Source organism: Panicum hallii, chromosome 5 (genome assembly GCF_002211085.1).
Source record: "Panicum hallii strain FIL2 chromosome 5, PHallii_v3.1, whole genome shotgun sequence".
In the NCBI taxonomy this organism is placed as follows: Eukaryota; Viridiplantae; Streptophyta; class Magnoliopsida; order Poales; family Poaceae; genus Panicum; species Panicum hallii.
Window position 1 is genome coordinate 58,476,411 of NC_038046.1, and position 12,018 is coordinate 58,488,428.

The 12,018-nt window shown below is 56.1% G+C and overlaps 1 protein-coding gene across 1 annotated transcript; it reads left to right on the top strand.

Moving 5' to 3' along the window:
* The first annotated feature begins 333 nt into the window (after positions 1 to 333).
* On the top strand, positions 334 to 2,069 carry LOC112894248 (ethylene-responsive transcription factor CRF1-like). The gene has a single exon (XM_025961891.1). The coding sequence runs from the start codon at positions 608 to 610 to the stop codon at positions 1,697 to 1,699; it is 1,092 nt and encodes a 363-aa protein (XP_025817676.1). The 5' UTR covers positions 334 to 607; the 3' UTR covers positions 1,700 to 2,069.
* Positions 2,070 to 12,018: the final 9,949 nt, after the last annotated feature.

The window sequence follows — 12,018 nt, forward strand, 5'->3', positions numbered from 1 at the left end:
CCGCCGCGCACACGCGTCGCCCATCCAGTGGCCCTGCGGCTAGAATCTCCGCGGTCGCTGGCAGGTGGGCCCCGCGAGGATACGCGCCGGGCCTCTGAGGAAATGCCGCCTGTCAAACCACCACCAGCCAGCCAGGCCAGGCCAGGCCAGGGGCATTCACTTCTCGCCATTTTTACCCGAGCCCCCCTTTCGAAATTCGAAATGACTTCGTTTTTGGGGAAATGAATTCGAAATGCAGGGAGGGAATAAACAAAAAGGAAATATCCGGAAATGGGCTGGGCGATGCTATAAAAGTACCCGTACCACCACCACCACCAACAAACAGCCGCAACCGAGCGAGCGCATCAAACACGCACCTCCTCCGCCGTCTTCCCCCCTCTCCTCACCTCACCTCCTCATCGCCTCGTCTCCACCTCCGCGGGGTTTTGCGGGGGGACGGTTGGCGTCTTGCGCTGCTGGTGGGGAGGGCCGTTTGGCGGCCGTCGGGCTTTCCTTCCTTCCTCTGCCTTGCCTTTGAGGAGGAGGTCTATCTCGGGACGGGAGGTTTCTTGAGGGGTTTTAGCCGGAGCTGAGCGCGGTGGCGGAGTCATCAAATGCGAGTGGAGTGATGTGGGCCATGGAGGAGGAGATGTTCGTGGCGGTGAGGCGCACGGAGCACGTCGAGGTCACCTCCCGGGCGGTGGAGGTGCCGCCGGCGGCCAAGGAGAGCGGCGGCGGCGCGGGGCCGAGGACCGTCAGGGTGTTCTGCGACGACTACGACGCCACGGACTCGTCCGGCGACGACGACGACGAGGAGGCCGCCGCCGCCGCGCGCCGGAGGGTGAAGCGCTACGTGCAGGAGATCCGCCTGGAGCGGGCGGTGAAGGAGGCGCCGCCCGCCAAGGCCGCGGCGTCCTCGGCGAGGGTGAAGCTGGTGCTCCCCGGCCGGAAGAGGAAGGCCGACGGCGCCGGCGCCGCGGAGCCGCGGTTCCGCGGCGTGCGGCGGCGGCCCTGGGGAAAGTATGCGGCGGAGATCCGCGACCCGTGGCGGCGGGTGCGGGTGTGGCTCGGCACCTTCGACACCGCCGAGGAGGCCGCCAAGGTGTACGACTCGGCGGCCATCCAGCTGCGCGGGCCCGACGCCACCACCAACTTCGAGCAGGTCGACGACGCCGCCCCCGCCGTCCCCGCGGAGGTCGCCGAGCGCCTCCCCCAGCCGCCTCAGGCCGCGGCGTCCAAGAACGCGTCTTCCTCCGCCACCTCCTACGACTCCGGCGAGGAGTCCCACGCCGCGGCGGCGTCCCCGACCTCCGTGCTCCGCTCATTCCCGCCGTCCGCGGTCGCCGCCGGCACCTGCAGCAAGAAGCCGGCGCCGGCTCCCGTGCCGGCAGCACCACTGCCCGCCTCCCGCGCCCCGGAGACAGATGAGTCAAGCGGCGTGTTCGGCTGCCCCTTCATGGGCGACGACTGCTTCGCCGGCGAGTTCCCGCCCCTCTACACCGACTTCGACCTCCTTGCCGACTTCCCGGAGCCGTCGCTGGATTTCCTCGCCGACATCCCCGAGGAGCCCCTGTCCCTGGCGTCCTTCTCCGCCACCACCACCACCAGCAGCAGCGAGACCTCGTCGGAGCCGCCGTCGCCGGAGAGGTGGCAGCAGGTGGACGACTTCTTCCAAGACATCACCGACCTGTTCCAAATCGACCCGCTGCCCGTCGTCTAGCTAGCGCTCCACCACCAACTGTAAACACCGGGCTTAGCCGAGCAGCTGCTAATCCGGCCAATTTTGTTTGCATTCCGTCGTTTTCTTTCTTTTTAGTATTTCTTTTAGTAGCGTGAGAAGAAGCTTGTTCGGCAGGGCGGCGTAGCTGCCGCCACTGCCACCCCCGCCGAGGAGGAAGAAGAGTCCTTGGACGGGGCGAGTTGCGAGAGAGAGAGAGAGAGAGAGAGAGAGAGAGAGAGAGAGAGAGAGAGAGAGAGAGGGAGAGGTGTGTTGGTGGGATGGGAATGGGATCTTCCGCCATGGATGGTCCTCTGTCCCGCGACTGTGACCATCATCAAGTTATCAGTAATTAGAGAGAAATTTTAAGCTATGAAGTAATTAGCGATTCGTTTCATGCCATGCCGTGCCTTCGTCGGAATCTGCCACCCCGATTTGATGCTCGGAAGCGAGGCATCCCCGGCTGGGTGGCCGTCGCCGTCGTTGGGGGTACGGCACGAGCGCCGCTGGGCCGGCGGACGGCGGACGGCGCGTGGGTCTCTTCCCGATACGGCCCGCGATTTGCTCCGCCTCGCCTCCGTTCCGAGGCGGCCGTACCCGGCAGTATAAATGCTGCTGGAGTGGCTGCAGCAGAGCGGCCAGCACATTTACCCCCGTTTCCTGTTGGTTTCCGTTTCTGGCGTGGTTGGGCAGTGGAAACCGGCGATGGAGACAGAGAGATCCGTTGGCCGGCCGGCCGGACAGCGGCGATGGGCTGAAGGCGGCGGGCACCGGCGACGGCATGAGCGGGGGGCGGCTGACAAAAGAGGGTGGGATTAGGAAAAAGCCTGGCTTTGGGTTGTTAAACTTGCCGCCCTCTTTCTTTCCTCGTGGGCAGAGCAGAGCAGAGGCGCAGCGTGGCCGCCTCTGCCATGCCATGGCATCGTGCGGGGTGCGGGCGTGGCCGACCCTGCAAATCCCCCTCTTTCCCCTTGGACTCTTTTGACTACACACTTGCCTTTCCTTCCTTCTTTGCTTTCGCGGCCAGGACATGACGCCGTGGTGTTCGTGTGTACTGAACGCGGATCAGTTCAAATTTCAAAGGGGACAGCAAAAAATCTGCCGAGTGCTCACCGAACTATCTAGCATAGCATTCCAGGTAAGCGTAGTGACACCGCCACGTAGGATCGAGAACAAGAAGAGGAAAAAACACGGTACCATGGATGAGCAAAAATGGAACGACGCTGTAAGTTGTAGCGCTTGCACGGGGTGCAGGAAAAGATGGCGTGCCTCCTCCTTTGTGTCTAGTATTCTTTTGGAGGGGGGCGAGAGGAAGAAGGCCTTTGAGGCGGGCGGTCGAGCACGGAGGACCCGAGGAGATGGAGCGAGGGTCCCCTTACTCGGCTTTTAGGAAGGAGATGGGGAATTCTCTTTTCTTTCCCCCGTCTCTTTCCACCACCACCGCCCTCTTTTGGGCTTTGGCTGGCCGGAGGGCTGCTACGCAGGCCGGCCGGCGAGCATCTTGCTCGCCTGCCCGAAGGCTGCCTTGCCTGCCTGCAGCACAGAGGGGCGCCGTGCACCCACAGTAGCACAGTACTTGCAGGGAGCGAGCGAGCAGCTTTACTAGGACCAGCCGATCTGCTCGCTCGCTGAGAGGGGTACATGGCATTGGCATCTACTAGTATCTTTGGTCGCCGTCGCCGGCCGCGGGCGTGATCGGGACGTCGCCGCGCCGGGTCGAGGCGAGGCCGGACACGTGCGGAAAGGCCCCGCCCCCCTCCCGTCAAAGAGAAAAAAAGACGACGCTTTTAGCGGCTTGGACGTGCCGATGCGTGCGCGCCGTGCCGCCGAGAGCGAGCCATGTCAGCAAATCCCCTCGCGTTCACAAACATGCCACCTCGACACCGTTTACCCCTACGTCGCCGTCGCCCTCCTCCCTGCGGACAATCTTAGGTACGGGCCGCTCTCAGGCCGGTACGCCGGAGACCAACCAGCAGCGCCGACCCGGCTGGCATTTGGGCCCTTCCCAGGGATCGGATCGGAAGGTTTGTTAAACTAGCAGAGTACTGTCACGTCCTCTCGGATTTGTTTCGAGTCCTTTTGCACCTGCAATTCCGAGTGGAGGTGTGGTGCTTCCTCAACAGTGTACTCCTAGCGCACTGTGGCATCGCATGCCAGTGTACGACGGCCACTGGTGCGCGCGTACTCAGGCTGCTCGGAGTGTCCTGCAAGGAACGACGACCCGCCCCGCCTGTGACCTGTCGTCTCTCTCCCCTCGGTCCTCGGTGCTCAGTCTCGTGTCTCTCACCCTGCCTGCGGCTGGGTGGCTGCTTGCTAGCCGAGTAGCCTGGCCCTATCGGCCTGGCTGTCCGTGCCCGCTGTCCTTTGCAAGAGAGCGCGCGAGAGCGAGGGTGGGTGTGCCTCCCGATGCCCGGAATTCCTCTGCTCTTCCCAGCAACAGGGCGCTTGTCTTGTCGAGGAGAGATCAGCGGGACGACGAGCAGCCTAGCCAGTAGCAGAGCAGGGAGGCGGGGAGGTTGCGTTGCGTGCCAAGCAAGTGACGCGAGGGCACGGGTAAACGGGCGGCGCAGAATGTTCGAGCGGCCCGCCCCCGCCTCTGCGCTCGCTGCGTTGGAACTCCACTACCACAACGACACCACCGCAGCTCCGCAGCAGAAAACACACGCGACGAAGCACCACGAAACGAGGCGGGTTTTTCTTCCCCTCCGCTCCGGGGCCGTGGGTGTCGGAGCGAGCTCGTGTTCGTGGGAGGCGGCTTTGAGTGCGGATCAAGCCAAGCGGCGTCGACCTGCGTTCCGCTGCGCCCGGTCAGGGGCCTCGTGTTGGGGGGAGTCGTACGACGCTGCAGCAGCAGCCTGCGCTGCCTTTTCTTTTCTATGTGTTTCCCGGAGTCAAAACCGCGGGGGTCCAGCCATGTGTGTACGGTGATCGCTGTCCGCCACGGATCCGGCGAGGAGAGATCGCAACCGCAGCGCCGGCGCCGGTCATGCGGATTTCCAGCATTTCACTCGCGTGCCGTCGAGAGCCGCGGCTCTTCTTTGTTCTCTTCCTGGACATTGGTGTTTGCTGCTACTACTGCAGAATTGTTCCAAAGGGGAGCACCCTGAAACATACCACAAACATAAATCTGCTGCTAGCGTGATGTGGATGCTGCCGGAAAGCTGCCTTTTTTGGAGGCCTAGAATGTTGGCTAACGCTCCTGTCCCCGTGGGCGACCCGTAACAGCTTCTTGTGTGCACGAGCGACGTAGAGCCAATGAACGTGTCAAGACAGTTTCGTCCACGCCAGCCACCGCAAGATTGGAACTTGGGAAAAAGGCACTACTAGACTAGAGTAAAGTAGCGTGAGGGGACATGAACTGCCGTAGAGCGAGTAGTTAAGCCGCTTATCATGAGTTAGTTTTACCATCAGGACAGGAACGAACAGGATGGTTTTAGTAATAGCAAGATAACCTGTGGCTGATTTCCATGTCTCGCTTTCGGTAATCCTACGCGCGCTAATGATACTCTACCTGCCTACCTGAGCTCACTTGGACATGCCTGCGTGCTAGTGGCATCGCCACCACTGCTTCAAACAACAGTACCACCTCAATTTAGCACAGTACGAAGCAGGCAGCTAAACTGCTAATATTTTAGTAAAAAGCACACACCAAAAGAGGAAGACAGGAAGAACAGTCGCAGGGCTGCAGCACGAATCCACAGCGTGTGGTGTGTCATGCAAGCTCTCTCCAGAGACCAGAGCCCACACAGTCCAGGACCTCCAGAGGCAGTCGTACCGTACGTCGTCGCGTTTGTTTGAATTGAATCGTCTTTTTTTTTTAGCAAGAATTGAATCGTCTGTCTTTGGGCGCATGCATTGCATGGGGAGGACAAAACTAAACTAGGATCCCATTGGGCAGAACCTCCCCTGCATCCTGCATGCATGCAGGGCGTGGTACGGCGCGTCAGGATGCCGGCGGAGCTGTGCCCGTCGTGCCCCTGCGCCCTGCGCGCGTCGCGGCGTCGCGTGGATGGGTGGCCTGGCTGCCGGATGCGGCACGACCAAGCAAAGCAGCCGAGCCGGGCCGGCCGGCCGCGGTTAAACTTAAACAAGGGATCGAGGAGGGACAGGGACAGCGCTGCCTTGGCTCCATCGATCGGCAGCTGCCGATTTGTCGCGCCCCCCGGCACGTTCTCCCCGGCCCCGCCCTGCTCGCCCGTGCTGGACCGCCGGAATGCCCAGCTGGTGTCCACTGTGATACCGCCGCACCGCACCGTTGCTAATGCTAGGCTAGTAGAATCTCTGTCGTCCGCGTTGACCGGGGCAGCGAGCCAACCTAGCCATCTCCAACCTTTTGTGTTGCTCTTGCGAAGCCGACAGGCCCGAAAAGAGTCCAATTTTATCCAAAACGGAGCAAATTTCGCCAAAACCGCATCCTGCATTCAAATTTCAATGGCAGGACAATGCGGCAGAGTCGGTGCGCTGGTGTTCCATGATGAGACGGTGATGCAGTCACCTGCGCGGCACAACAGCACGGACGCTTTTTACCCGGCAGGCCGCGCCGGCCGGCCGTGCGGCGGCGAGAATAAACTACTGGGCCGCAGCGCCGTGCGCGACTGATGGCCGAACGTGGCGTCGACGTGCGTGTCTTCTTCTAGTCTACTAGTACTAGTATATACAGACAGGGAAACGGCCGCCGGCGGTGCGTGGTGCGCTCACGTGTGTCCTGGCCGGCCGTACCGGCGTGCCGCGGAGTGGAGCCACGGCCACGCCGGGGCGGCCGGTCACGGGGCGGCCGGGGGCGCACGGCATCGATCGAGCCGCCCCTGATTTCTGGAACCGGAACTCGAGGCCATTCACGGAGCAGGTTCCGAGCTCGGCCGCGCGACCTGCGACTGCGAGCGCGGCGTCCTCCGATCTCCTCTGGCCACTCAGCCACTCACGACGCTTCATTTTCGGTAGCGACCTGTCTGATGGCATTTGGATTGGCAATTTTTCTGACCTGAAGGCAGCAATTCATTTTAGAGCGTGTTTGTTTTCTGCCCTCTAAATTTTAGACCCATCACATCAAAGAGAATCGTGTCATTTAGAAATATTAAATAAAGTCTAATTACAAAACTTTTTGCACAGATGGGTGCTAATTTGCGAGACAAATTTAATGAGTCTAATTAATCCATAATTTGCCACAGTGATGCTACAGTAATCATCCGCTAATCATGGACTAATATATCTCATTAGATTCGTCTCGCGAATTAGCACTGGGGTTCTGCAATTAGTTTTATAATTAGACTTTATTTAATACTTCTAAATGATAAGATTCTCTTTGATGTGATCTCTCTAAACTTCAGACCCCAGGAAACGAACACACCTTCAGTAAACCCTTAGTAAGCATCTTCAGTTCCAGGATGCAATCGATGGCGTGGCAGAATTTGTGCTGCGGCACTTGAAACCCAATCATGCCTGCCGAGCACAAAGCAGCTCTGAAATCCCTGCAAAGGCTCACATCAAGCATGCATGCACTTCAAAGGAAACTTCTTTTGTATTATCCCGCATCACTTTCTGCAGAGAGATAACATCAAATAGCAGGCGACCTCATCATCATTCCGGCTCATAATCTCCAGGAGAGCCATCTCATTTGACTAGTATAACTGTACTGTATGTGTGTGGTCCGGTCAGTGGAGCCTCGTTTTCTCATTTCCCATCTCGATCGACATGTTTTCTAGGAAGCAAAACCCCGTTTAAATTGCCTTTCTGCGCCCATCTCATTTTCATACCACAGAACAGAACGCGTAGCAAATTATTGTGAGGTGCCCGATGAATGAAGAACACTAACATCGTTTCAGTAATGCAGCCATGTCTGAAAATCTCTGAACAATGTACTAATCTGGTGGCGAAATATCTTCAAAAGAGGAGCAACTGGCAGCGTGGGCATGGACCACGTAAATTCCGGCAATTTGGTGGTGGTCCTTGTAGTTGTAGCCCTACTAAAACCATACAGAGGGTCCATGCCCATTTCTTTGAGCTTTTTTCCTCTCTCAATCGCACACAGACAAGTTGACACTCTGAGTCCTTGGTAGGCTATGGTGCTGATTTTTCAGGTTGTTGGCTAGGAGCAAGCTATATCTTGTGATGGTGATGGGAGAACAAAACAGCCGAGCTTTTTCCTCACATGTAAGGTGCTGGAGAAAGGTCAGTTAGTAAAGCTCTTGCGTTGCCACAGAAAAGAGGTGAACACATCATCACACAGTGCTAGCAAATCGGTCTGCCTTGCATCGGCCTGAAAAGCTCCAGCGCTTGCTAGAAGACGCATGCCCAAAGAGGCTTATCTTATCTTTGTGACTTTTCAGGAAAAATCTCAGGACCTTCAGCACATCCAACTTCAGCAAGCTATGCGTGTACACGTAAAGGCTAGACTACGGTCATTGTCGGATAAAGCAAAATGAACTGTACGGAGACATCTTTACCATAGCTGTGGTCGAATGTGTAATTTCCTGTGATAAAATCTCTATCCTATCATGTCTCTGTTATGTCAATAAGAAACCGTTGAACTTTATGTTTGTAACCTGTGATGTGACTAAACACAAGCTTGAAGATACTATCTCTGATTTTTTTTTAAAAAAAACTTTGTCCAGCCTGTCCAAGGAATGAGTATCATGGTAGCTTAGAGAATGTAAGTCCCCAGCCTGATGCATGCTAATCTCTTGCAAAACAAACCGCAAGGCTCCAAAACCAGGACGTATCCAGCTTCTTCATCATCGCGGCAGAAGAGATTGTCTGACCAGTCCGACGGCAGCTTCAAAGTCGAAAGCTCTGGAATTGGAACGTTACAGACCACCGTTTCAGGTTTAAAACTGAGCAGTCACAGCCTTGTACTAGCTAGCTCACCGGTCTGTGGTCTTCTTGGATTTTTTTGAAAACCTGACCTCTTGGATTCGAACAGGATTCTTTTATGGTACTCTTTTGGCTAAACTTCACTTTAGGGTGTGTTCGTTTTCGGGTACCTAAAGTTTAGAGGGGTCACATCAAAGAGAATCTTGTCATTTAGAAGTATTAAATAAAGTTTAATTACAAAACTAATTGCAGAACCCTAGTGCTAATTCGCGAGACGAATCTAATGAGGTATATTAGTCCACGATTAGCGAATAATTACTGTAGCATCACTGTGGCAAATTATGGATTAATTAGGCTCATTAAATTTGTCTCGCGAATTAGCACACAGCTGTGAAAAAAAATTTATAAACAGATTTTATTTAATATTTCTAAATAGTAAGATTCTCTTTGATGTGATGGGTCTAAAGTTTAGATGCTGGGAAACGAACAGGCCCTTATTCTCTGTTCGGGTCTTTTCTTTTTGCCTAATCCTCCATATGACTCCATGCTGTTTCCAGTTTCATTGAGACATTTTGAAGTCACAGCCCCGAGCAAAAATGTCAACTTGTGCTAGATGAGATGAGATGGTGTTCAGATCCTGCAGATACTTGTTCGAAGGAATCAGCTAATGTCTTCTCTAGCTTCCATATTTTGAGTGAGCAGGCGAGCAGCTAAGTTCAGAAGAGCTGCCTGGAAAACCAGGTAATTAGCAAGGAGCGTCAGGGACAGAAGCAGCCAAGCATATGAAGCTCACTGGACTCTTTCGAATTCTCTCCTCTCCCCCACCCTCTTTGTTATTTGGCAGGTTGCTGTTTCGGCCCTTTGTAGGGTAGCTTTCCAATAACTGCAAGCACAAGAGTACAACATCCCTGTAAAGCTAGGTTTCCTTGGGTCTCTCACCTCCTACCACCGCCGCTCCTTGCATCTGTCCCTTTCAGGCTTTCACAGTAGATCTCTTTCGCACTAGGCACTCAGCTAGGCTTCTATCGCAAATCACATGAATGAATGGCTCTCGAATTCTGCATTCCCAGACCCAATGGAGGAGCAGCTAGCACCGGAAGCATGGAGATAAGCTTGCGGTGAGCATGCATTGGTGCTGCGCTTTTGGCTTTCCTGTCCCATTTTTTCTGCACATCTCCCCTCCTGTTCTGGGACTGGGGTGTCTACTTCAATTGGCAGTTCACTGTTGTGTGCATGCCTGAAACCCCTTCATGTGGTCACACACTAGACTACTAGAGGGAAGAAGGGTGCTTTGTTTTTTTTACCATGCTTTTTTTTCTCTCCAACTATTTCTACCACTCTGGCCAGGCAATTCAATCCTATGCAGAAAACAGGTTCAGTGGCTCGGCAGGATTTCCTTTGGTAGTACCTTTTTCACCATGTGAGCATGCAAATTATTGGTGTCTGACGGACCGGTGAGGAAATGCAAACAGGGCTCGTCCTGTCTGTCACATAGATGCATTGTGCCAGTACAATATATTGGGAGATGGAGATGTGTCTGAACTGCAGCAGCAGCAGCTAGCTGGCCCTGGGCCCTGGGTGCAAGTTGCCCAATGGTCAATGGGCCTCTAGACCGTTGCGATTGCGAGCAAGTTAAGTTCCATCGCTACATTCCATTCCATCCATCATCACACGGTACGATCTTGGATTCCGGCCGTCCTTGCAGTACCTGTAGAAAATCTCAGCTGTAGATTTTGGAATGGACCCAAGGTGAATCTAGTGGGAGTAGGTGTAGAGCAGAGTAGCCAAGCAACTGCGTGCACAGCGCGACCTTCATTGAATTCCTCCCTGGCGTGATCGAGTGAAAGAAAACCTAGTCAAGCTCGAGAGATGGCAGCACGGCATAGGTGCTGTTCGATTGAACCTTACAACAGTGTCAACTCAGGATGGTACCGGATCAGCAGAGCGCCACCAGCAGTGAAACGGGAAGTTCCAGTTGACTATACTTGAGTAAACTCTGAATTTTACAGCGAGGAAGAGGACTACAGAGCATTGCTTCGACATGCGTTTCTCCTTGGCTTTCGGCTTTGTCTTTCACAGTTTCGCTCTGGCTGACTGCCTCTGGCTTCTGTTCCGAGGATGTGTCCATGCAGCTTCAGGCATCAGCACTGGAAAGACAATTTCACCGCGGCTTTCGCCAGGACGGCCAGGTCTGCAGTGAACACGGCCATGTACAGCGAGCAGTCGAGCACAGCTTCTGCGCGTGTTTTTGGTGTCTTGATTCTTGAATCTCTCAGTCATATACTAGTAGTTACAGGTGATGAGAGCAGGTGTACAGGACGGTACGAACCTTGGAGAGATTCGTGGCAGGGGAAGACGCTATCGCGGCGTCCGGCCGGCGTGCAGCGGTGGCACGGCACGGTACGCGGAAAGCCGCGGAGGCCACGTCAGGCGCGGAGGGCGCGCGTGGCGCGTCGCCGTCGGCCCGTCGCCGGCGCACGGCAGATCGGCAGGACTGCAGAGTCTAGGGTGGTGGCGTCGCGTGCGGCGCGACAGGAGAAAGCCAGGGGATCGTGTCCGTTGTCCGTTGGCCGGACGCCGGCGGCTATGCGGGGCCCATCGTATCTCGCGGGGATCGATGTGGGTTACGACGCCGTGCTGTAGCCTTACGGGCGGCGACAGCGACGGCACGGCCGCGGGCAGCGGCCAGAGCATTCGGATTCTGGCCGTGCTCCGCTCGCGGTATCTATCTACTCGCCGGACGGGCAACTACCCCCAGGGCCCAGGCTAACTTTTGCAGCGGCAGATATCTACACCAAATTTCCGATTAAAATGTTTTCAACACCAAAGTTTGATGAACACTGCAAGATTATCAAAAACATATCTCTGGTAACCAGGAGTTCATTGCAAAATGAGCGATCCTAACAAGCCGACCTCGATCAGGCGACGAAACGAAATGATGGAGCAAGGCAGCGTATCGGAGTCCTCCCTCATTCGCTGCCGGTGGCCTGAGAAGCAACGAGGCCCAGGACCACGGCTCTTTTTTTCCCCTGGCACTCAAAGCGCTTGGCACAAAGGACGACGGTTCGTCCTAGTCAGGGTCGGCCAGGGTTGCCAAAGCAAGCAGCCTCCTCTGCTGCCTCATACAATGACAAGCCACCACCGCTCTGCGTTGGACCACGGCCACCCCGGCCGGGCCGGCGTAGAGTGGCCGGCCTGCCGCCCTCTGGGCTCTGGCAGCCCCGCATGCTCTCCGTCCAACTCGGCGGGACCACGAGGCACGCGCCGGGCTGGGCTGCCTGCAAAAGCAGAGCGCAGTGTTGGCTTGTGTGTGTACTCTGTGTCCACGAGACCATGAGATGAGAGAGCAACGCTGCCTCTGCCCTCTGGGAGGGCTGGCTCGGTGCTGGCACCTTTTTCTGGCAAAGTCAAGGAGGAGGTTGCGATGGTAGATACAAGCATGGTATCCGCGCAGGAGAGTGAGAGCAGGCGCAAGATCCATACATACCCGGGGCAGGGAAGGCATGGTTGTC

What these genes read in the sequence shown, in the direction of transcription:
- LOC112894248 (XM_025961891.1), top strand. Translation starts at nt 608, where the DNA reads ATGTGGGCCATGGAGGAGGAGATGTTCGTGGCGGTGAGGCGCACGGAG.